This window comes from Phasianus colchicus, chromosome 1 (assembly GCF_987193195.1).
Source record: "Phasianus colchicus chromosome 1, bPhaCol1.hap1.1, whole genome shotgun sequence".
Taxonomy (NCBI): Eukaryota; Metazoa; Chordata; class Aves; order Galliformes; family Phasianidae; genus Phasianus; species Phasianus colchicus.
Genome location: NC_143436.1, coordinates 187,285,627 through 187,312,195, shown reverse-complemented (window position 1 = coordinate 187,312,195; position 26,569 = coordinate 187,285,627). Strand labels below are relative to the sequence as shown.

General features: G+C 38.6%; 1 protein-coding gene and 1 pseudogene across 12 annotated transcripts in view; one reads left to right on the top strand and one right to left on the bottom strand.

Annotated features, from left to right (window-relative positions):
• The window catches only part of LOC149920319 (uncharacterized), a 53,252-nt pseudogene extending 41,056 nt beyond the window's left edge, over positions 1–12,196 (bottom strand).
• A 166-nt stretch (positions 12,197–12,362) lies between these two features.
• Positions 12,363–26,569, top strand: part of DEUP1 (deuterosome assembly protein 1) — a 65,379-nt gene continuing 51,172 nt past the window's right edge. For 4 of the 12 annotated variants that reach the window (XM_031616103.2, XM_031616100.2, XM_031616099.2 and 1 more), the window contains exons 1-5: positions 12,363–12,531; positions 13,885–13,949; positions 21,861–22,032; positions 23,079–23,174; positions 25,220–25,342. In XM_031616103.2, the coding sequence (XP_031471963.2) occupies positions 13,906–13,949; positions 21,861–22,032; positions 23,079–23,174; positions 25,220–25,342 (435 nt within the window). In that variant the 5' untranslated portion in view covers positions 12,363–12,531; positions 13,885–13,905. Of the gene's footprint in view, positions 12,532–13,769; positions 13,795–13,884; positions 13,950–15,140; positions 15,232–16,679; positions 16,800–21,860; positions 22,033–23,078; positions 23,175–25,219; positions 25,343–26,569 lie in introns of those variants that run through there. The other 8 variants (XM_090134037.1, XM_090134038.1, XM_090134039.1 and 5 more) reach the window with 6 other exon arrangements.

The window sequence follows — 26,569 nt, the reverse complement described above, 5'->3', positions numbered from 1 at the left end:
TGGCTGCCTGTTTTCTTATATCCAAAACTGCATCAAAAAGAAGTATAAAAAATATGCAGCAAATCCAGAAAGAAAAAAAAAAACTTCTATAAAATCACATTTCTTACTTCCTGAGACTTGTTTTGACAAGCTCCCCTGTATCGTTTAATTTGCAGCAGCATTTTTATAGAGAAAAATGACAAATGAAGTTAGAGAATCATACTTTTAAACTCCGTGTGTAGTAGTTGTTGCTATCACATTGATGTAAATGGTGTCTCCTGAGTTTCGGATTCACTTCACTTAACTTTAGACACATGCAATACACGTAGTTTTACGTGTGGACTAGGCATCCAAACACCCCTGTACAATTAATGACAGAAATAGAGACTTCAAAGGCAAAATTAATCAACCCTATTTTGATTATATATGTTAGGAAGAGAAATAGGTCTAGAAATGGTCATCTCATCTAATGGACTTTTAAAGGAGAAAAAATTATAAAATCTTACAAAAGACAACTCTAATGTAGGCTTGTATTGTTTTGAGACCTTGATCAGCTTCATTGGACCTAGAATAAGAAAAGCAGTATTTTTTTAATCAGACTTGAGGAACTTGATTACTGTTGGGTACTGAAATGACATGTTAACATGACGTGAATTTGTGTTAACTGTAGTTTTAAAAGTATAGGAAGGTACCTTAAGCACACATACATATCACATACATTTATCTTCATGTGCTACATGCAAAATATATTTTATAAAGTTGACAAAAATTAAGAATTGAACATGATTTGATTTTATTCTTCTTCTTTAACTCCAGATTCAAAAAGATAACAGCATTTATCTGTTAATAATATCTGTTATATTTATTGTTACCTCTTCTTTTCCTCCTTTGTCTGTTCTAAATGTTTGATAACTTTTTATTTGAGATGAGAAATCTCTTATCAAAAGTTTCCTTTAAATGTGGGCTAAATCAGCTTACATGGCTTCAGATTTGCTACACATCAAGAATGTAAAAATTAGAAATTACTACAAAACAATACAATGAACTGGCTGCTAGATGGTAACCTGTTGAAATGTCTAGAATTCAACTTGGCACACAGAACATAGAAAAGATAATTAATTAAGTAAAAATAATGCCATTGAACCTGACTTGGCTGAAAGTAGAAATGATTACATGTTTTGCTCCGAATGATCATAAAACAGTTGAAAAGCCTGTGCTTGGCCTTGTGCAAACTAAATAGCTCCTTATGGAATTATTTTTTCCTGTGTTCCTTTGCAAGAGATTATTGGAGTATATTAGGTGATAAGGCCTGGTAAGAATCCTTAGAGCAACAGGTGATCTTTGCAGAAGGTCATAGGTCAGGTCTATATGGGGAAAATGAAAGATAACAAATATGAAGTTGTAACAGCAGCCTCCTTAATAAGGAAAGGATTCATTATCAATTGATTAGTGACTCTTCTACACTTCTTTTTTCATTACAGTTGAATGAACTCCTGCATTACACTAACTATGCATGCTATACCATGCACATACCAAATACGCCAACGACTGTAACTGGCTTTTCACACTGTGAGATGGGTGGAGAATTTAAAGCCTGAGTACATTCTAGAAGTGATAGAATATATCTCCATTTGCAAAGGAACACGTGACAAGATTTATAAATGTGAAAAACAACCTTGAGAAGAGGCAGGAAGCAGAAGCAGAAATGCTCTCAGACTTGGCTCCATGTGGCAGTAAGAGATGAATAGCCACGTGGCATGGGAGTGCTCTTAAAAAATAATAATGAAATAAAAATAAAAAGTAACATTCACTTTGCAAAGCTTAAGGAAAGGAGAGCAAAGTCATGAGTATTTTGGGTAGTATTCTGTACATTTGCAAATATGGCTGTTCTCTGTGGACTGATATAGAATTCAGCACCTCAAAAGAACACAGATATTTTTTCCAAGGTTTGAAAAAATGCAAAGGAAACACAAAAAAATCTTTCTCAGCACATCAATAGCCTCTTTGAATTTTTCCAGCAGAAATCTCTGTGGGAAAAACCCTTTACGCTCTATAACAAAGACCATCAAAACAACTTAATCCTAAATAGTCAAAACCAGCTGCTAAACAGCAGGTAAGACCTAGCTTAAATGAGCTGCTACTTAAATAAAGAAATGGAAAAGCACATTCAAATCCCAAAGTCTGAATGTGACGATGCTTAAAGGTCATACAAAAATTTCCAGTATTCCATTGATTCTGATAAGGTGAATGCAATCTGTCAGATTCCAATATACCTCTATCAGTCATTTTGTAAAATGATCAATGAAAAATGTTGCAGTTCCCTGGAAAATAGGATGATAACGTGAAGTGCCTTTTTATTGCAGCATATTAACAGAAATGTTAGTTTAGCTTAGAACATTTATCTTTTGCTATCAGGCAAGACGAAATTTCATTAAACTACTTTTGCTGAAGTAAGTAAGAAGAACAACTTGTGAATGAAGAATGCATATGAATAATTAATGCCATGGCCACTGTGTTATTAAATTCTGGACAAAAGCATTCTTGGATATAATAGGAGGGCTTTGTAACTGAGCCAGGATTATGTTTCCTAAATATTTCATGTACAATATATAGGAAATGGTCATTGCTACAGTAGACAAAGATAAAGGTCATATTAAGAAACAGGAATAAAATTAATGTTATAACCAATTTTCCTTATCTGAAAATTAATCCAAAAGATTTGCTGAAAGGCTTATGAAGCCATGACAAAGTTCAGAATTGAATTCAGAACCCACAAGTTCAGAGAACCACCTTCCTTTTCTATATGCTAATGGTTCCGGCTGGGTAGAGTTGGTCTTTGTAGCTTCTTTCTTCTTTGGCAGTAAGCACATGTGAGAAGACCCAGTGTCTTAAAGAATGACTGCTGTCAAGCTTTCTCTGATGCTTTAGCTGATAGGTAACCCTACTGAAGAGTTCTGTTCCTGTAAGTGAATGGTTTTGGTGTACCTTCACTGTAAAAATCCTTCAGAAAAAAACTGCTGCAGCGTAGGTGTGGCTGTTCTTACCAGTCTATACATTGTGTAGGAAGAGGAACTTATGCAAGGAACCTGCTTCAGCAGGCTGATGATCTCCAGAGGTCTCTTCCAATCCCTACAATTCTATGATTTTGTGATTCTTTGAATTTGTTGAGTGGGAAAAGTGACACCAAGAAGAAGAGAAGAACCAAAAAATAAGTGCAGCAGCAAGTTCTGCTGTTGAAGAAAATCTTCAGGAGAGTGCCACTGTTTCAGTCAATAAAGTCTAGTCTGGATATAAAAATCTTTAGAAATTGCCTCTCAAGATCATCATGGTCTTGAGAGACGTTAAGGAACACAATAGGTTCTTTATAATACAATGAATTGAGGTAGGAGAGCTATTTTTAGACAGCAATTTTATATTTGTTTTTTCAATTTAAACTACTGGGAATGTGGAAAGCTGAAAATATTGGTTTAATATCTCCCCAGCTGTGGACTTTCTCTGATAAGATGGAAAATACTAATATCACCTTAATATATATGCAGCTGCTTCTGTCCCAGAGGATCTCTAGGACATCTACAGGCTATTCATAAGGAGAAGTATATTCACTCAATCAGAGATTACAGCAATCAGATGTTAGTTAGGAGTATAAAAACAGCACAAGAGAGTAAACAAGGACATTTTGGGCACTGTTATCCTATGCAAAACCCTGTTCTTATGGGGTATGATTGTACAACATTTAAAGGCAATATTTTTTCTCCAGTTGGATTTTAAAAGTGGCACCAATGGAACTTTCCTGAGATGGAAGAGAATGGTTGAGGGGGGAGGACACTTCTGGGTCCATGTGGCCCAACTGATCTCCAAGGAAGATCTCCAAGGAGCCTCTGGGCAACCAGTGCCAGTGCTCCATCATCTGCACAGCACAGAAGTTCTTCCTGGTGTTCAGAGGGAACCTCCTGTGTTCCAGTTTGTGCCCACTGCCTCTAATCCTGGTGCTAAGCACCACTGACAAGAGCCTGCCTCCATTCTCTCTGCACTCTCTCTTCAGGTATTTATGGACATTAATGAGATCCCTTTGAGCCTCTTCTTCTCCAAATCAAACAGTCCCATCTCTATTGGCCTTTCTCATGGAAGAGGTGCTCCAGTCCCTTGATCATCTTGTTCGACTCTCTCCAATATGTCCATGATTAATGTTCCTAACAACATGTAAAATATTTGTGAAATATTGATTATCTAGCTGTTGTTCTGTTCAGAGCAGATGTGGAGCAAGATAAACAGCATCTAGCTACTTAGAAAACAAATGAGTTCTTTATGAAGCAAAATCCCTCCAGACCTATGTTCACAGCACTGTCTAGTTTTAGTGGAATTCTGTGAGAGTAGCTAAGGAAGCTCAGAAAACAAAAAGAGCATTCAACATTTAGATTTCCTCCCTACCTGTTGCAAATGTTTGAAAGGAAGATGGACTTACCTTTTTTGTTTATTATTTCAGCTGATCTGTAACCCTCCCTTGCTCAGCAGCCAGGGGCCATGAAAGGCAGTGCACCAGTATGCACTGAGCACTCAACAGTTACCTAACAATTACATCATAAAATTGGATGAAAGCATAAATATCATACTGTGGAAATATTTTGTCTTTTGAATGTTCCTTTTCTTTCTTTGTATAGGTAGCAATTTGCAGCCCAAAGAGCCCCAGATATATCAAGATAATTTTGGTCGTTATTGACAGAATCTGAATCCTATTTACTGCACAGCAAGCTGCTGTTCTCCCAGTTTGCCAGCTCCCTTCCCACAGATACTGGTATCTACCCTTTCTACACCAGGTGTTCTTCATGCTATTGAAAAACTGGTTCAAATCCTAACTAGTTATTCAAGGGGAAAGCATAAAATATGCCAATGTCAAGTTAAAGTCAGCCTTTGATATCAGTAGCATCAGAAATCCATTCCCTGTATACACTGCCTGTGCTGCTTGTGTCTTTGTTTCTTTGTTTTGAGACCTGGCCAAGGTTGAGTTGGAATGAATGAAGGGCAGATCAAGTTAGGTTTGAATGTATCCATCAGGAAAAACACAGCCTCTGGCCCAAGAAGGCTCATCCAAGTTCAGGCAGGGAGGTCAGCGAAAGCAATTGCCTCAAGGAGAGCTCCTACTGACATCCCAGCAGTAAATTGGCTGAGCAGTCCTAAGGCTATCGAAGTGCAGAGGCCAGAGTGAGTGACAGGATTTGTTTTGTTGCACTTGCTTAGTTGGGAGATCAGATCCTTCAGGAGTCATGCCTCTCCAACAACCCTATGTCACCCAGGTGTAAGATTCAGTCTGTATGTATCTCTGCACACATGCATATGTCAATCTCCATGGATCTTGTACATGATTCCCCTCTACTTTGATCATCTACTCTAAGTAAAAGCATAAATGAAGCATGATTTATGTCTTACCAGTAACTCTTTTGGATAACAGCACGATGCTTACAGCATACTATTCAGTGACATGTGAGATACAGTGATAACACGGCCTCAATGAAGTGGTGGTGTCCAACATGGAAGGGCTCAGGGATTAAGGCTCCACCTTAGAAGACATTTGCTTCTTCTGCTAAGTAGTGTGAGCCTACTCAAGACCTTATTTTCAGCCTCTAGAAAATGCAGCTTATTTCTGTTAGCTCAAATTCTATTGGAAAGTGTTAGTCTTTTTCCAGCCAGCTGAAGCAAAGTTTCCACTGCAGCTGTTGCTCTTCTATCTGAATGCAGTCAGCCCTGTGAGGGTCTCTCCTCTTAACTGAAGCTTCATCAATGTTAACAGTTAACAGTTAAGCATTAAGAATTAATGAAGAATTTGATATATGAGTAGATAGCATATTGGCTCAGCCCAGACTAAGCACTGAGTATGTAAACAATCAGCAGCCTGCAGAAGACAAAGAAGGGAAGCAAAAGCTGTTTTTTTTTTTTTTTTAATTTGTGCTCTAAATATAATAATGACTCTCAAGATCAGAAGGCTGAGTTTATATCCTGAGTTGTTAAAAAGCAGCTTTCTGTTTCTAGAGACAGCAAGAGTATGACACAGCTATTATATCTGCCTGCCTCTGACTCCCTCATCTGGCTGATCAAAGACTCCTTTGCAGTCAAGCCAACTGAGGCCTTAACTTTGACAGACAATTTAAATCACTCAGACCTTATAATGAAATTCTATAGAAAGCAACATAACGATGTATTTTAATTGCGCTACAACTGTACCTCACTACTGACTTTAAAAATAGATGAATTGATATCATTAGAAAACTATAGGCTGAAGCCAAAGGTAAAAGAAATAAAACTGATTAGAGTACACGATCATCCAAGCATAACATGAAAATACCATTTTAATGTAACCAATCTAGCATTGCACTTTATGAGTACATTCTTAGGCAAGTGAGTAGTGTGAGCTCCTATGTCATCTCCTCAGTTCCTAACTCTTAAACCCTGGGATGACATCTTAAATGTCAGCATCGTTAATTATTTCTCTGCAAGTTATTTCAACAGAATATTTGCTTCATGTGCTTGAGACAAAATTCTACACTTGCTCCAAAATCAGTGCAAAATTACAACAGTTCCAATTATCCGCCCTTCAGTTGTCAAACGCAAATGCTACCAAAAGTTACTTCTACAATCTTTATCACATTTTGTGCCACTGAAAACTAAAATTGTAGGGATTTAAAATAATTTGAATTTAAGATGAAACAAAATGTGCAATTTGTTTCCCGTAATCCCTTCAGACAGTACAAAGCAAAATTTGTGCCTAAGACAGGCGATATTTTTCTGAAACCTATTTTAACTAAGAAGTTCCTCATAAATTCTCACTTCAGCAGAACACTGAAGCAAGAGTGGCACAATATTCAGCAACAGATGAAATGTTCCATATGAAGTTTAAGAGACTTCGCTCTTTTTTCAATTGTCAGAGATCACAGACAAGGCACAATTTCTTTTCATTTGTATAAGTACAAAAAAGCAACCAATAAATATTCATGCCTATGGAGTAATGTTCTCATTATAAAATATTCTCATGCTGCTAAAACATCAAGATTATTTTGATGCTGCAGTAGCAACAACTATAAGATGATGGCATACTAAAATTTATTACAGTAATGCTAAACATTACCATGAGTTTCTAGGAAAACACACGAGCAGAAAGCTTTAAAAAAATTCTTCTTCTGTACATATATTTATCTAGCATTATTTTTTATCATTAAAGAATGAGACACAAAAAATTAAACTATAACTGTCACAACAGGAGGCCAAATACCACCAGTAAGCCTATTTTTCATTTTCTCAGAGCACTACCCCTAACTTTCACTTTTCTTGCCTTTACCTGCTATTGGATAAATGCTGACAGTTCTCCACTTTTAGAACTCCCAGACCGCAACCTGTGTTACCAATCAGTTTACCTGGCAAATCCAACTAAATCCAAATTCTTTCCCTTCATCCCTTCTGTGATCTTATAAACTGCTTAAGAACAGCACTTTTCAGCTTAAACTTGAAGCAAATCATTTAGAAGTAGGACTCTGCTCCTATCAATGCATTATGTCAGGATTTATCACCTCCTGCCAGTACATTAGGTAGGTACCTTCAGAATCCTTAGGCTGATTTTATGCTTGTCTAATTTAAAAAACAAACAAACAAACAAAAAAACCCACACACAAACACACACACAAAAAAAACCTCTCTCTTTCAAAAGTTGTTTCTAAAATATTGTTCTTATCTCAGTGCTTATATCACAGAATCACAGAATTGCAGGGATTGGAAGGGACCTCAACAGATTATCGAGTCCAACCCCCTGCTAAAGCAGGTTCCCTACAATTGGTCACATAGGCAGGCATCCAGATGGGTCTTGAATATCTCCATAGAAGGAGACTCCATAACCTCTCCAGGCAACCTGTTCCAGTGCTTCATCATGCATACCATAAAAAAAGTTCTTCTGCATGCTTGTACAGAACTCCCTATGATCAAGTTTTAGGCCATTACTTCTTGTCCTATCGCTACACACCACCGAGAAGAGCCTGGCCTCATCCATTTGCCTCCCACCTTCCTTCAGGTATTTATAAACATTTATCAGATCCCTTCTCGGTCTTCTTTTCCCCAAGTTGGACAAACCCAGGTTACTCAGCCTTTCTTCATATGGAAGATGCTCTGGGCCCTTTGCCACCTTTATAACTTAGGAATTTTGCCATAGGTTTTATTGTCTGCTGTCTTTTTTTGTTGACAAATGGCTTATGCTGAGCTACTCCTTTTCCTTTCCATCTGTACCTTCTAAAAGAGCTCCCCTAAATTTAGTTGATATGTTCATAAACATCCAAACGAACACACAGAATATAATTATTAAACTGTTTTAGAGCTGCTGTGAATCCATCACGTAAGTGTTAATAAAACAATGTGACTCCTACACCAAAGAAAGCAATTTCACATGTGTGTTTCTTACAAGAGCTAGACTCTGTCTCTTGCAACAAAAGGGTTTTTCTCTAACACAGGTTTGTCATCTGAGATTGCAAGAGACAGTATCAATATATATAAATAAGTAAAATAAAATAAAATAAAATCTATATCTGGAGTTAAATACACAAAGCATTTGCCCTTTACCTATTGTTATATATTATACAACAAAAGTGTCTTAAAGAATTCAAGTGACAGCTATCAAGGAAAGGTGACCATCTGTCATTTTATCACTTAAATTCCACTTCTTTTTTTATTCTGCTCTGGAAATATGTTATGTTATATGCTATATGTTACATAATTATTGTTATGTATGTTACTGATTTAATTTATTATTAAAAATGTCCCACTCAGCACTTGTTGGGCTGCACCTGGAGTATTACATCCAGTTCTGGTCCCCACATTTCAGAAACATCATTGACAAACTGAAGGAGTCAAGTCTTTTTGCCCTGCTGGAGGGCCAGGGAGGACCTCATTCCAGTATGTTCAAAGTGGCTACAAAAGGATGGAGGCTCTCTTTTCACAAGGAGTCACATGGATAGAACAAGGGGCAATAAGTCTTAATTAAAGAAAGAAATTTCTTATAGTGAGAATGACTAACTGTTGAAAAAAATTCTCCAGGGATGTGACAGAAATCTTCAAGACATGACTGGACTGGTGCTGTATAATCTTATCCAGGTGCCCTTTTCCAGCAATGGTTGGACCAGATGATCCTTTGAGGTCCCTTTCAGCCTCCATTGCTCTGTGATTGTATGATTCTGTGTTCTAAATTCTCAGCATAATTACTAAGACTAAAAGCATTTCAATTTACTTAGGACTTCTTCAAAAGCTCTTAATACAATTTATTGGTGGAGTAGAATTGCAATGGAATTTAGTTTGCCTGCCTTTCAGCATTGTGTCTTAAAATAACTACATGCTTCTCAAACATTGTTGAAGAAAGCTCTGCAATTCATGTATTGCCCGCAACAGTGGCAAAACACATCCTGTTTGAAGAGACTCACTTTCAATGGTTCCCTCCAAAACAGGAACAGCTGTGGCATATGCTGTTAGGTGGACAGACAGGATGCCTACCCATCATTAACGTGATGCAATGCTACAAAAAAAAGAGAAGAATCTGGCAATTTGGAGTTGCAGATATTGAAAAATGAACAACTCTCTTCATACAGCTTCTTCCAGTTCTTCTACTAGAGCTGTTAATCTCATTTTGCTTCATGAATCCCAGGACCAGCCTGAGCAAGGGGTTTCCTATTGAAGCTATACATCACTGTACCCCCTGGCCAATATTTGGATTTGCCTATACTCTCAGAATAACAGAATCATAGAATCACCAAGGTTGGAAAAGACCTACAAGATCATCCAGTCCAACCATCCACCTATCAGCAATAGTTCTCACTAAACCATGTCCCTCAACACAAAATCCAATCGTCTCTTGTTGCCTGGTTATTCTGATTGTGAGTATCTGCCTTGCTAATTTTCCTTTTTTGTTTGTTTTAATTTCAGTGCTGTGCCTTGTCTTGTTTGACGTTTGGTCATACCAGTTTTGTCCCTGACCTGAAATAACTCCTCTTTTTTTCCTGCAGAATTGTGCTTGTATCTTTCCATTAATTTGCAGGCTTTAAAGTAGTTTCTTTTTCTTTATTATTTTACTGGCTACCATAATTTAATGTATGTATAAATATCCTTTACAAAATCTTTAATTATTTTGCACTTATTATGCTTCCTCTCCATCTGCTTTGAATACCACTAATTACCTTTTTCAAGTCAACAAGTGAAAATTTTTGTTCTCATTAACAAGCTCTAGTCAAAAGATAATGTTCATGAGCAAAAGCAAATTGAAAATGTCAAAAATATTGTAGGAGATTTTTTTTAATATAGCAAATGATATATTCAAGGGAGCATCCAGGAGTTAGAAACACAACTCTGATTAAATGCAGTGGGAACTGTCCTTCAGAAAAGCTTTTAAAGCACTGATATGTCATTTTAAAATTATTTTTCTGTGTGCATGTTGAGGTTTTTTTCACATTTTATTTGGGCATGATAGAGGGAAGTTAAATTTCTGAATAACTGATTACCACTGAGAAGGTATGAGACAGGTAGGAAATTAAAATGAGCCCAGTGGGAATAGGGCTGAAAAGTTAACTTCAGTTGCTCAAATGAACAACGGGAAATTTGCTGACAGTTACACTGCAAATTATTTCTACAACATATTTAAAATCCTAAGTTTATGTATTTTAAGTAAGTAAATAATTATAAAATTCGGAGGGGGGCGGGGGAGGGGAAGAGAGCAGAGGGAGGGAAGAGAGCAGGTGGTGGGGCTTCATTAAAAAACAGAACTAAACAAAAAAAAACCTTTACAATAACATTTCCATGCAAGAAATTATAAATGAAATATTTCAGGCACCAATAACTAAATGTTTCAGGATCATTTCTTCACATTCTTCCTACGGCAGTAATTAGGACAAATGGGTGTCATGAAGAAAATGTTTTCAGGGCTAGGAGTGCAGCAAATTCTTCAGCATCCTCCTCCCTTCCCTGTGGGTCTGGCTGCCTGCCCCCAAGGAAAGCTCCAGCACAATGCAGCCACAATGCAGCTTGGGTCACAGCTGCTGCAAGGCAGTCATGAAACACTGCAGCAGCTGTACCTAGCAGTATTAGAAATTATAGAATCTTAGAGGTTGGAAAAGAGCACTAAGATCACCATGTCCAACCATCAACCCACCCACCACCCCCACACACCACATCCCTCAGTGCCACATCTCCACAGCTCCTGAACACCTCCAGGGATGGTGACTGCCTGGGCAGCCTCTGCCAGTGCCTCACCACTCTTTCTAAGAAGAAATGTTTCCTAATATCCAACCTCAAGCTCCCCTGGTGCGACTTGAGCCCATCACCTCTCATTCTATCACTGTTACGTGGCAGAAGAGGCCAACCCCCACCTCACCCCAACCTCCTTTCTGGGGGTTGTAGAGAGCGATAAGATCTCCCCTGAGCCTCCTCTTCTCCAGGCTGAACAATCCCAGTTCCTTCAGCTGATCCCCGTAAGACTTGTGCTCTAGACCTTTCACTGCTTCACTGCCCTTTACAGACTCATTCCAGAGCCTCAATGTCTTTCTTGTAGTGAGGGGTCCAAAACAGAACACAGGAGTCAAAGTGCAGCCCCACCAGTGCTGAGTACAGAGGGACGATCACCTTCCTGCTCCTGCTGGCAGCACTATTTCTGATTCAAGCCAAGATGTCAATAGCCTTCTTGGCCAGCTGGGCACACTGCTGGCTCATGTTCAGCCGAGCATTGACCAACACCCCCATATCCATTTCCTCCACACAGGTGCAATGTCTAGCTGCTCTGCCCCAAGCCTGTAGCATTGCCTGTGGTTGTTATGATCGAAGTGCAGGACCTGGCACTCCATCTTGTTGAACCTCATCCTGTTGGCCCAGCTCTCCAGCCTGCCCAGATCCCTCTTAGGGCCTCGCTACACCAGGCAGATCAACACTTCCAGCCAACTTGGTGTCATCTGCAAACTTACTGAGGTGCACTCAGTGCCCTCATCCATGTCCGCAGTAAGGATACTGAGCAGGACAGGCACGGGCACCTGGGGAGCACCATTAATGACCGGTGGCCAGCTGGATTTAAGTCTATTCCCCCCCGCTCTGTGGGCACAGCCATCCTGACGATGAGCTCACGGATCCCAGCGACGGGCTGCAGCTTCCCCCGGAGAATTCTGTATAACACAGAGTCAAAGGCTGCGCTTAAGTCTGAGAGAGCAAACTCCATCACGGACTTCCTTGAAATTCCGCATACACTTTTATTTTAATCTGACATTTTAAAAACATCGCTCATAATCCGTAGCTCGCTCTGCCCCGGCTCTGTCCCGCGCGGCTCCCGCCGCTCCCCTCACGGCACCGCTCGCTCTCCCGCCTCACCCCGCGTTGCCGCGGCGACGGCCGAAGCCGCCCGGCGTTGTCAGCAACGGCCGCGGGGCAAAGCGGGCGGGGAGGGCGGCGGGCGGGAGCCGGGGCGGGATGGGGGCGCGGGAGTGAGCGGGCCGAGGAGCTGCGCTGCGGCCACGGAGACCGAGGGTGCGGAGGGAGCGGCGGGAGGAGCGGCAGGTAACGGGAGGAGAGGGCTCCGCTGAGGGTCCGCGGAGTTCCGCCGGTGTTCCTTCATCCAGGGGTGTCCCGGACCGGCACGTCCGCGGTGCTTGGGTCGCCTCGGGTGCCGCTCCGTCTCGGAGCCGCAGCTGCTGCTGTGTCACCTCAGGTGCTGCTGCTGAGGGGTCTGGAGCAACATTCTTATGGGGAGCGGCTGAGAGAACTGCGATTGTTCAGCCTGGAGAAGAGGAGGCTCAGGGGAGACCTTATCGCTCTCTACAACCCCCAGAAAGGAGGTTGTGGTGAGGGGGGGGTCAGCTTCTTCTGCCACGTAACAGTAATAGGATGAGAGGTGATGGGCTCAAGTCGCACCAGGGGAGGTTGAGGTTGGATATTAGGAAACATTTCTTCTCAGAAAGAGTGGTGAGGCACTGGCAGAGGCTGCCCAGGCAGTCACCATCCCTGGAGGTGTTCAGGAGCCGTGGAGATGTGGCATTGAGGGACGTGGTGTGTGGGGGTGGTGGGTGGGTTGATGGTTGGACATGGTGATCTTAGAGCTCTTTTCCAACCTGTATGATTCTGTGATGGATTCAAGGATGGTGATCCTGTACCTATGTCACCTCACGTGCCCGTCCTCTGTGGAATCAGAGGTCCTGTGCCTCAGGTGCCATGCAGTGGTGTCCACATAGCTGTACGTGCTGATATCCATCCTTTGAGAGTCTGTGACAGGTTCCTGTCCTTGCACGCACCCAGGCTTTCTCCAGGTCTCTGTTCCTTCAGACCCACAGACCCAGGTTGTTCCCAGAATCAGACTCTGTCTTGTCACCAAGATGCTTGAGTGCTGTGTGTCCCCGTGCTGCATTTGCAGCACAAGGCAGCAAATAGTCAATGAGTCCAAAAATGTGTTTGAGAGCAATTATGGCTCAGTATAACTTAATTATGAAGATATGGAATTTGACCTCTGCACTATGACACTGGAGAAATGGCTGCTGAATGGACCCATGAAATTATGGCAAATTTATGTTATGGCAAACATTTGTGTGTTTTGGAGCAGATCATTGTTATCACTAGCAGAGAATGATCCAAGTCAAATTCTTCCTCATGGAAATCCAAAAATATCTTCAAGCCAGCAACACCTCTACTATCTCACTGCTGCACCAAGTGTAGGAGCTGCTGCTAGACCTGAACTTACTCCTGAAGCTTTCATGTTGCCCACTGCAGTCTGTAATCATTTCCCTTCTCCTGTTTTTTTGCAGTGGAAGAATCACAGAAATTGAAAGGAAAGCACTGAAGTATCCCATATGTACTGCTTTGCTATGTACAGGTGCACTTGAGAGAATCTGAATTATATAATTTCTGCTGTTCCAACAGGTTAACAAGACTTTAAGTAATATGGAGCAGGGCTCAGAAGTATTTCAGGAACAGGCTCTCACTAAGTAAGTAAAGACTATCTGGAGGTTAAATGCATAATGCAATTGAATTGTGTGAGTTTATTAATGGTGATCTCAGAAGCAAACATTCTTTTACAATTTATTTGAATCCTTTTTGTGCAAGGTGTGAAGAGGTTACTGTTAACTAAGACAACAAAGTTTAGAGCTTTAATTTTCTACTTTTATTTAGTTAAATCTTTAAAATCTGCATACCTAAACAAAAGAAAACAATAAAAACTGGGTTTTATTAAGTTGTTAAGAAATTTCATTTTGAATGGTTTTCAAAAATTCTTGAAGTTGCTAGGCTACAGCACTATAAACTTAAATATCACAGCACTTAAAACATTCAAAACTATTAGAAACAGGGTTATTGGTTGTTCAAGATGTAGTTTTATTTTTCACATACAGTAACCAAAATTGTTCTGCCAAGTATTAACGCACTTCTCTTCCCAACACACTCATCTTTTTTTCACATCATCCAAATCGAGTTGTTTTAATCTGAAAAAAAATACAGTACAGCACAAACCATGAGTGAGATTTGATGTAAGGTCTCATATCACCCAGCCTGCTCAAGGAACAGAGCAAGATAAAGAACACTTCTCCATATGTCATATCAAATGGTTCTTCATATCATTATTATCAAGAAACGATCTAGCTAATATGGCACATAGTAAGTGTAAAAGTACTTCTTAAAGTAATAGAAACACATACATTCACCCACACCTTATTCTGGCTGAAGAAAGCTTGAATATGATTTGAAAGTATGCTCGGTTGTACTGAAGAATGATTCATGCAGTTTTCATAATGGAAAAAAATAGCATGCTGCATCAAAATATATTCTGAACAACGTGACTCCTTTTTAGCTTTGAGAGCCATTCTTTTTGTTAGTTGGTGATTAGTAAATATGGTCTCATAAAAACTTGAATTAAAAAAAAAATATTGTTATTCTTTGGCTACTTCTTTAACAAATCAAAAGCCCAATTTCTGAATCCAGATCATAGAATGGAATCAGAATCACAGAATAGCCTGAGTTGAAAAGGACCACAATGGTCATCTAGTTTCAACCCCTCTGGTGTGTGCAGATTCACAGTTGTAATTAGCATACATGAAATTTCAAGCCACTGTAGATAGATCTAGAGAGTGATTTATTCCATCATAAAACAGATGTTCTAGATAGCTATTTATTTCCATTGACAGTACCAAGAATCTGGAAGTTTAGTCTAGGCTACACATCCAATGAGAGACCAGCGTTTCAATCTGTGCTGATAGTATTGCAGAAATAATGCAGGTAACTTTAAAATTTGGAAAAAGGGTTAAATTATGGGGTAGAAATCATGGCAATTATATCCCATCTGCAAGAACTCATAAATCACAAATTATCCATACATACATACGTGACAGTGTATGGCTAAAACTTGTTAAATAAATCAGTTGTATTTTATGCACAGGATAAAAGGTACTGATGGAGTGCTGTAACAGACAGCTTATATCTTTTGCATTTCTAAAGCAGCTCTTAAAAAGAGAAATGGAGTTAATGCTGGCTCTAGAAGCTGGGTTAAGGATCAAGATCTAATGAATGTACTGCTCGATAGGGAAATCTGTGTTTACATTGTTCTACATAGGCTTTGTACTTTGGGGTAAATGCAGTTATACCCACTTTTCTATTTGTCAGCAAACCCAAGTAATTAAGGGACATGGACAGAGTGAACTGAACATTTCTTGAGATTTCAGTTTCTAGGTTACAACCTTACTCTCAAGTGGATGGACAATAATAATCTTTCTTTGCCTATTAAGAAACCATCAGAAAAACACAAGTTTGTGCAGAACTCCAAAGCAAAATGTTGAGAGAGCTTAGAAAGTTTTAACAAGTACAGAAATCCTTTGTTATAAAGGCCTTAAGTTGGTAAAAATTATTGTACAGGATTTGTTTTTTCTAAATTTGGAAATGTATACATTTGACATGCAGATAAATAGTCATTAATGACAGCAGAATATGAATCATCTCTATTTTCACTATTATGGAAATAGAGTAAAAGGACTAAGAGCTTGCCTACATCTCTTTAAAAATAAGTTACTTTGCAGTGTTTTGAGCCATTTCATAGTAAATGCAACAGAGTAGTTCCCACTTGCTTAAATACAAGTCATTGGTTCCATGTGGGAGGAATGCATTTGGTGTATGCAGTCAGCAGTGTAGGAGTGCTGAATGCTTATGAGTAAAATTCCCATACTTCTTCCCTTCATGGGAAAACTTTTTCCCTGTGTTTTTACCTGATACTATATTAAACAAAGCATGCCAGAGTTTTCCACGTTCCACATCCAGTGATGAAATTAAAATTTGCATAATTCTCATACCATATGATTGGTCATATTTTGAGGGAGTATAACAACCACTGCTTTCAAAACACCAAAGGGATTAAAATAATAGGCACAGCAGCTCTTAGTCCTTCTGTGCTAGTAGGTGGGGATAACTGCTAAGTGCATCTTTATGCAGTGATGTGCATAAAGCTACAGCAATGATACGGAGCAGCTCTGGAAGTAGAACAGAAGCAGTAATCTACAGCTTCAGGTACAGCTTTCCTTTTTTAGCTGCGGATGTAACTAAAGGATCTAGGTAAGGAAGCAGACGAAGATGAAAAGGAGAAAATTGTGAGACTGAGAAGCTGTTTCAGATGGGATTTTTTCCTTCAATATATCAATTTTCTATACTGGCAGTTCTAGGTTCATCAGACTTGCAATAATTGCTGCAAGAAAATTTTCTAGCAACAGCTGCAGAACTTGTCTTGTGGGAGTTGATCTCAAAAGAATAGCTGAAGCAACCCAAGAGGAAAAGATGTCAGCCATGGTGGATCTGGAATGGTAATCTGGTGGTCCAGGCTAGAGATCACATTTGCAGTTGCACAGCAATGTTTAGATAATTTATATGATGCACAGTAGAGAAAGTCCCAATTTATGAAGGCTAAAATCCGATAGCAGATGTCCCTGCTCATTGTTCCCTGACATGTTGCCACCTGGCAATCATAGAATCATAGAGTGATTTGGGTTGGAAAGGACTTTTACGATCATCCAGTTCCAACCCCTGCTATAGGCAGGGACACCTCCCTCTAGACCAGGCTGCTCACAGTCCCATCCAGCCTGGTCTTGAATGTCTCCAGGGAGGGCACATCCACAACATTCTCTGGGCAACCTGTTCCAATGTCTCACCATCCTCAAAGTAAAAAATTTCTTCCTAATATCTAATCTAAAACTACCCTTTTCCAGTTTAAAGCCATTTCCTAAAGCAGAGCAGAGGGGCGGAATCATCTCCCTTGACCTTCTCTCAGTGCAACCCAGGATACAATTGGCTTTCTGGGCTGCAAACATACATTGCTGGCTCAAGTTGAGCCTTTCATCAAACGACACCCCAAATCCTTCTCCTCAGGACTGTAACACATGAGGCTGGAAAGGCAAAGGCCTTATCCAGTAGTATCAAATAAAAGATAATCCTGACGTAGTAACTGCTTCCACCTCTGTTTTTAAAATCCAGATTCATATCTCCACCAGTTACCTCCAGAGGGAATCAGTTTGCTGAATCACAGTTGCTAATTTGAGATGGGTTTCAGGTGTTCTGGGGTGGGAGGGAAGTATTTTTGTCTTCTGATTTGTACATCATGCTGTACTACTTGCTTGCTTTTTTGTTCCTGTCATTCTATGAATGATATTAAATTTTATAATAAGATTGCTAAAGTTAAAAAGCATTAAGATTTTTTAAAGTATTTATAAAGTCTTTCCTAGCTTAATATTGATATTGGTAAGGTTTCCAAGATTTGAATTTCTCTAATAATTGTCATGATTATTACATGTGCACCTTTAAGCACCAAAAACCCTCGATAAACATATTTCCATGTTAAGGAACTCTTCTTCTTAGTGCACTACACTCAGAAGTTGAGCATGCAAGTTATGGGGCACAGAATGTGTGAGGCCAGTGCTTGACTCTGAGCAGAACCTACAGACAGATTTTGGTGTGTCTGCACAGGCATCAGGAGGGCTGACAGTCAGGAAGCTGGCAGAACAGTGAGGAAGTGAAAGATTACCAGAAACATTTACAGCAGGGACATTTTCATCCACTGCATTTGTTATTTCAAACAGGTTGTTAACTTGAAAGAAATTCTAATGTTTCCTCTAGGTATTGACATCAACTACAAGGAGTAAAATGTGTGCTTGTTTTCCATAGTCATTTAGAGCAGAGGCACATGTGAGTACCCGTGCTGCTCTTCAGTGGTGCACTGGCTGCAAACTCAGCAGCTGAAGGCTCACAGGCATTAGGAATGTCAGGTTTAACCTGGCAGATGCCTAAACACCACACAGTCATTCACTCACTCCCCCAGAGAACTGGGGAAAAAAAACAAAGTAAACTCATGGGTTGAGATAAAATTATTTAGTAAGATAGAGAAAAGGCAAAGGATAATAGGACAAATATATAGAAATTTTTATGTGTGTATATAGCAAGTGATGCACAAGCAATTGCTCACCAGCCACCAACCAATGCTCAGCCAGCACCCTCAGCAATGGAAGAGAGCGTGATGAACTCCCTCTTCTTTCAGAACTCCTTCCACATGCTGTCATATGGTATGGAATGTCCCTTTGGTCAGTTTAACTCAGCTGTCCTGTTTCTGTCCCCTCCCAGCTTCCTGTACCCACCCCCAGCCATTCGTAGGAGAGGAGAACCTAGAATGGTCTTGGTTCTTTACAACACTGCTTAGCAACAACTAGAAATGTTGTGTTATCAAACGTTATTTTTCTCCTACAACCATAACATAGCACCATAGCAGACACTATGAAACAAACCAACTCTGTCCCAGCTGAAACAAAGACAATATTCCCTCTGAGTCCATGGTTCAGTTTGTGTTTGAATAGTTGGGTTCTGCTAAAACAGAGTTCCTAATTACTTGGCACATTCTTAGTTGCAATGTCCACTCCAAAAAAATCTGCCAGATTGCGAAGTACATGACACAAAATGGTATCCTGTGCTAATTTTGGATATTGATATCCTCACCAACACCCCTGAGGACAGAGTGGTTACATGCCTGCTGCTGTGTGCTTTGTCATTAACCCTTCTGCATGTTGTGCTACATTATGCAGATGCTGCACTGGCTTTTGTCTCTGTGACCATATCTATGGCCATTATTTCATAAATTACTGACTGATGGGTACACTTGGAAGGAGAGGAAAGAGAGCTAGGAAATGGTAAAGAATTCATAAAGGAAGTAGCCATGCTCACTTTTTCAGACTATCATGCCACAGAGGTCTTAGAATGACTGCAAACCTGACAGGCAATTACAAAGGCATTTGCCACACAACTGTATGTACCATATGCAGTCAAGAGAGTTGGTAACTTTTAAACGTGTATGAATTAGTCACCAGTTATTGCTCTTTTACTTATTTTTAGAAAGACGAGTTGGGATAATATTTTTAAGAGGAAAACAGAATACAGCAAAACTCAAAACAGTGACATCACTCTTAGATTTTTTTTAAGAGAGGAGATGCTCATCAGACTGCCAAATATATTACAGTGAAAAGTAATAGAGTACAATACATTTTTCATCATTTTAGATGATCAAATTTATGAACGAATATAATTGCTTGTTTTATAAACTAAAAGAAGAGGCTTGAAAATTATCCAGCAGTATGAGGAAATTGAAATTAAATTTAGATTAAACTTCAATTGTACAATGAATAGGCACTGCAACAGAAAAATGTGAAGAGCAAACAGGTGTTTACTAACAGTACAATCTATTGGGTTAAGAGGGAGACAGATGACACTGCAGAAAAAAACCACCATGTGATTTATTTGTACTTTCTTGTAGATATGGCAGTAATTGAACACACTAATCTCTAAATTGTTGCAAAGGGAAAATGTAGACATTTTCATAATGATTTTTGTAATGGTGAAATAATAGCACTAAAAGGAGTAATCTGAGGATTTTAAATGAGGTTTTTTCGTGGGCAAGGTAAGATAGCAGTGGCTACTGATGACACATTTCAACACTTCCCAATAGGTGCCGAAGATGAGATAAAGGTAGATCTAAAGAAAATCATAAGCTGTATAAGGGGGCAATTTATAAATGTTATCTATTTAAAACGAACAAGCATATAGAAAACTTTAACTAAAACCATAGTAGGAAAAAAGAAAGATACAAAAAGAAGTTTAAAAAAAAAAAAAAGTTGCTAACTAATATGAGAAAGGGATGTGGAGATAACAAATGCCATTAATAAAATGTGTGGAAAGTAGAGATTTACCAAAAAGGAAATGAATGAGATGCTGTGCCTCGAAAGGCTAAAAACGCAATGCATTGCTCACTGGTTAAAAACAATCAGTGAAAGATTTTCTTTCACTTCAGTGAGATAAATGCCACTTTAGCTCAGTCTTTGTAGCAGTCCAAAAATAGCTCTAAGTGTTAATGGAATAAAATTCCCCTTCTTTATTTTATGGAGAGGAATTAGGCAAGAGTGTACATTCTCTCCTCTTTCTTTTCACGAAACACTAGAATCTTATCTTGAATGGATACAAAGCAGTAAGTCAGAAAAATAAAATTGTTAGAAGTGTTTCAATAAAGAGTTTTATTTAATTATATTGTCATACTCTTTTTCCTAACTGGAATATTTCATTGAAATTTGAATAGATCCACAAGTTTTAGAAAGATCCCAACTTATAAAGAAGCTGCCATTCTGAAATGCCAGCTGCAAATTCACAGATGGAGAAAAACCCACAGTTCATAAAACGATTGAGTTTATTGGGCAATAAAGTCCCCAAAACACTTATGGAAAAAATCTCATATACCCAGAAGAACTGTATAATGTAGATGTAAAATAGGCATTTCTACAAATGGAAATTTTTAGAATACTGAAAAAATTGTGCAATTTCTTGCAAAGAAAGTATCCCTAACCAGATATGTTATAATATATTTCTTATTTCATTTTTTACTAATATTCATTATCAAATACAAAGTTTGAATTTACATGGAATAAAGAAATCTCCATGTTAAAGTTCAGGTGCTTTTTATGTGTCTGCTAAATGGTATATGCCATCTGATTTATTGCTCCCATATAAGTACAAGAGGGTAACTAAGAGCTTTGACTGCTTTAAGTTGCTGATATCTCACATATTAACCATATCCCATCACTTTGTTCTTTATGATACATCATAAGGATTATGATACATCATATTCCTAAAGCAGCAATGCAAAAAATGTTCCATCACTGACAATGAAGTTGTACTGCAGAGGACGTAATCAAAATTTAACCTCTTAAGTTTGGAAAAATTCCAGTGTTTATGGTCTCCCCAGGACAAGGTCATTTTCAAAACGCCCTCATTTTTATGCTTCCTGGTAGTATTAAATATGAATAGTGTTATAGAAGTCTTTTTATTTAAGTTCATTTTCCACAACAAGATTGGGAAAATAGAGTGTTAATGCTGAACCAGCAATCAAGGAGAGTGACTAGCTTTCAATCTAGCTGTTTAGTAACTTCCTCCAGTAAACTCTATTTCCATCATTGCTCAACACTTAGTAGGAAGTCCTGCGCCCATAAGCAACTTGATGTTCTCCTGCTCTTGTCCTTAGAGCTTTCAGCCTGGATACTTTCTACTTAACTTATGCTCATACAACAGCTTGTCTCTGAAAGAGTGAGAGTATACCAAGCACTATTTATGCTAGGCAAAAAGCCAGGAATGTGCTGAATATTCTGGTTTGGACTTCAGGCAAACTTATGATTTAATTTTTGAAAGTGTCACTTAACTTCTCTATTTCTTTCCTTTCTGATGTTGAAAAATGGCTATTTCCATCAGAAGTAAAATGAAGTCTTAGCAATTTAACTACAAATTTGTTTCTCTCTCGCCCTGTATTTAAAAAAAAATGTTTTTTCTCATTATTATTGTTACAGAGCCTCTTCATGTGAAGCTGAACTTCAGGATTTAGTGCATCAAGTTGACATCATAGTAAACAGCAAGAAAGTAGAATGGGAAAGGAAGATGAAAGCTTTTGAAGTACAGATGGATATCCAGCATCAAGAATTAGCAAGTGCCCAAAGCAAACTGGATCAAAAAGGTCAAGAGGTATTTGAAAATATCAGATCTGTAAAAAAGTTTATATCCTGTGAAGAAGTGAATGCTGTGATCACAATGCTCTGTTTGTAGGCTTGTTTGATCTATCATGCAAAAATATCGAACTCTTTGGAGGTCACAAATTATCCTTACTATTTTGATTTAAATTGGGCTTCTGTTCTGAAAAGTGATTGTAAAGATGTCATTCAAAGTCCCATATTTCTTTTATTTCCTTTAAGTTTAAATTAAATCAAATATTCTCAGATAAGCTTTGAAAAGATAATTTGATTTTTTTTCCTAGATGACAATACTTCTACTTTAATCAGAAATTTTAAATGGAAAAATGCAGTTCCAAAAGTTTGACAAAATTATGTCACTGTAATTCGTATTTATACACCATTTTTATAATTTCACATGCTGTACTGGTTTTGAATGTTAATTTCAAACTGAAGGCACCAGTGGATCTGACATCACCTGCACTTCAAGTCGTGTGTGCTGAATATTGTTTCAGAAGTATCGGCGAATCCTAGCATGACGTTCAAATCTATTGCATTACATCTGAAGTTAGGTGTTAGGTGTTTACATGTGGATGTCCCCATGTGAGCTAGGGGCAGTGGGAGTCTTGAAATGGATCTATCTCTCCCTAACAAAGAACTGTAGGAACTTGCCCTTTGTCATTGCAGTCAAAGAAGCCAAGAGCATAATTCAGCTAGCCAATCTTTAAAGCATCAATCTATTTGCCCATACACAGATGTTATCTGAAATATTTTAGCATATTGCAACGAGCTTCCAGGCTGCCTCTCCAAAAAAACCTAGGTGTCATGTATGCTGTTTGTCATATTTCCCATGTCTCTGTGAAAATATCAGATAATTCAAGACGTAAACAATTCAAGCAAAATTCTTATGCTGGGACACAGCAGTTCATTTATATAGCTGGGTCAGAAATGCTTCGTTAAAGGATCTTTCATGACAGATTCACATGGTTTTATCATTAATTCATAATATACTACGAAGTTTGATTGCTGCAATCTGGCTTTGTGGTGTGTTTCTAACCGTAGGTGGAACTACTTTGTCAGCAACTGGAAAACTTACAGAAAACGAACTGTGAAATGGCTCAGAATTACGAAACTCAGCTTTGTGCACTTAAATCTCAAGTAAGAAAAATATCAGTTTCATTATTTTCTGATTGCATTATAAAAAACTCATACATGTCCTATGGTATAGATACACCTTTATGGATTTTGGGCCCCTCACTGCAAGAAAGACATTGAGTCCCTGGAGCGGATTCAAAGAAGGGCAACAAAGCTGGTAAGGGGTCTGGAGCACAGGCCTGATGAGGAGCGGCTGAAGGAGCTGGGATTGTTCAGTGTGGAGAAGAGGAGGCTCAGGGGGACCTTATTGCTCTCTATAACTACCTGAAGGGAGGTTGTGGTGAGCTGAGGGTCGGTCTCTTCTCTCGTGTCATTAGTGATAGGACCAGAGGAAATGGCTTCAAGCTGCACCAGGGGAGATTTAGGCTGGACGTTAGGAGATTCTTCTTTTCTGAAAGAGTGGTCAGGCACTGGAATGGGCTGCCCAGGGAGGTGGTGGAGTCACCGACCCTGGAGGTGTTCAAGGAACGTCTGGATTTTGTGTTGAGGGTTTATTGAGAACTATTGGTGATAGGTGGATGGTTGGACTGGATGATTTTGTAGGTCTTTTCCAACCTTGGTGATTCTGTGATTCGGTGATCCTTTCTCTCCCTTCTTTTGGTTCTTATCTCCACTTGAACATTATACCTCCTTTAACAATGTACATTCTTAAGAGCTGCAATTTAATCTTGCACAAATAGTTTGTTAATATTTACATCATTGTATCTTTCTGTGCAGATGTTGTCTTAAAATCCCTCGCAATTTTTGTTCCTTCCTAATCTTGACAGAAATAGAAGGGGTTGCTTCTTCTAGCTCTCCCTAGCAGTGTTTAGACTATTCAGAACAAATTTCTCTGTGATAACAATTCTTCTGTAGTCCTCGGTGCTTTTTACCCTTGATACTAATATGAGCCACTGTTTAATGAGCAACCTTCCCACAGAAGGTTTATGTTCCAGTTGACTGCAGTAAAGTATTATTTTGTGTTAGAGAAATAGTTAATAGTTCCTGATAGGTAATCTGAAACTCTTAATCCACACTTTTGCACTCATTCAAATGTATAGCATTTTGTTATAATTAAATATGAGAAACTTCAGGGATTCATCTTAATTACTTTCTGTTTTTGTTTTGTTTTGTTTTGTTTTGTTTTGTTTTGTTTTGTTTCCATGTATGTGATACTTAGGTACTCTCATTTTGAAAATGACAGAAAACCTTTGGCACAAGAAGGAGAATCCATTCTTGTTCTAAGCACTTTAGCAACTAAGTGCCTTTAGAATTTAATGTCCAAGTCTGAGCTGCATCATGCTCCCTTTAGGAATGGAAGGAATCCTTTAGGATGGAAGGAATTGAACACTCCTGGAATACGATTCCTCTCAGTGTATGATTAGAATTTGGGAGAGATGAAATATATAAGCATTTGAGGGCAGCCCTATCTAACTCTGAGTAGCAGAGTCCTCCTCAGGCTCATGTAGAGTAGCAGACTGTTCAGTGGCCACACTTCTGAAGAATCTTGTATTTCTGCTGATACCTTCCTGACTTTGCCTCTGACACCTAAGCCATGCTTTCATAGTAAGATCAAAAGGCAGAACAGTATTTGGGGTCTAATTCTCAAAGATACTATTTGGAACTCCACAATTCCAGAAGAAAGCAATTACCCCATGCATAACATTTCAACATTTTCCATTATAGAAAAGAAACGTGCAAGCATTTTAATGATAATCCTTCATTTTGGTTGATGAAGCACCCTTTAAAATTGTTAACACAAGATGGCAGTAAACAAGTGTAAAAATTTCACATAAGCACCAGAGGAAATGACACTATGGGTAATGGTGCCATAAAAATCTTCAGCATAATTAAGTAGTTGTCAAATGAACCTACTTGAAATGTTAGTTTACATTAGAGAGAGAGTTTAGTTCATCTCCACGAAATTCATTTTATTAAATGCTTCTTTATTGTATTGATTAAGTACTAGAATGTTGAACTTGCAGTAGGCAATTCTAGTTTAATGAGAACTTTGGTCACACAGTCATCCTTGACAGATTCTGTATGTTCCCCTCTGCTTTTATTTTTAGTTTTTGAAGCTGACACATAGTTATGACAAGCTATTAAAACAAAAAAATCGTCAAAGTAGAGAAATAAGTAAAGAAAGCCCAGAGACATCATTTCAACTGAACAATTTAAACAAGAAACTGGAGGTAAGAATATTTTGTTACCACCTTCTATTTTCAGTATGCTTCTAGGATTAATTTCTTGGTTACAGCTGTAAACTCTAAGTATCTGATTCTTCTACAGAAGACACATAGGAAAAGGTGCAGAGTTTGATATTCAAGTTTTGTTCTTTCACTGAAGTTTTATTAGTGTTGTTGATAGTTTTATGAGTTAGCATACATCATTTGCTTCATAAACGTATTGATAAATAAATTTTACTTCCTGTAAGTGTACTGGAGAGTATCATATGTTCAGGCATGAGAGTTTTTTGCATGTGCAGGATTTTTTCACATGATATCTACCATTAACATAAGTCTTATAGACTTCAGAACAACTTCTATTGTGTAGGGCTAGATAGAATAAGGATTTAAGACTGAAAAACTGTTTGTTATACACTTATCCTGTTAGCACTTCCACATCTGAGGCCATCCACAGTTTTGACTTCAGTACTTAGTTTCCCTAGGTCACACATTAGCAAGGATAAGGTACTTAAAAATACAGTCTGCAGAACCCAACATATTGAGTGGGAAACTAGATAATCTGTGATGTTGAGGGTAGGATTCAGTCATATTCTCTATTCAACCAGACACAGAAAGTATTTTAGCTGACTTATTCTTGGATACAGTAAGATGCTGATCTATAATCAGAATTCCCAGCCTTGACTTCTCAAGAGTTTGAAGTTCCAGCATTATCTGCTGAATAGTTAACTATTTACTGAGCCAATGGGAGAGTTACCCAGCACAGAAAATTGGCATCTATAGAGTGTGATTCTACATGGCAACTTCTCCTCAAATACTCTTATGGGTACATTCACTGGCACAGAAACATAGGACTGAGCAATGTAATCTCTAGCTCTATTAATTTTTCCTTCTGCTTTCTTACTTAGCCAGTATATTTTCTTTGCAAAATGAAACAACTTCCAGAAGAGAAATTCCAGAAACTGTTGAAAAACAGTGTGTAGTTTATTATGTAGAAAATTAACACGAAGAGATTCTGGTTCAGATTCTGTTTGGAGAGAAGATTATTAAACTGAATGTTTCCTATACTGGGAGAACAGTCTATCCTCTAGTCTGATGTAGCATAGAAGGATCAGGAAAAAAAAAAAAAAAATCAATATTTTCTCCAGCCATCCTTTGCAGAGATCATAAAAAAAATTAATGTGTGCTTCAAGCATTCACTGACCTGGATTCTGCAGGGAAAGTAAGCAAAAGAAT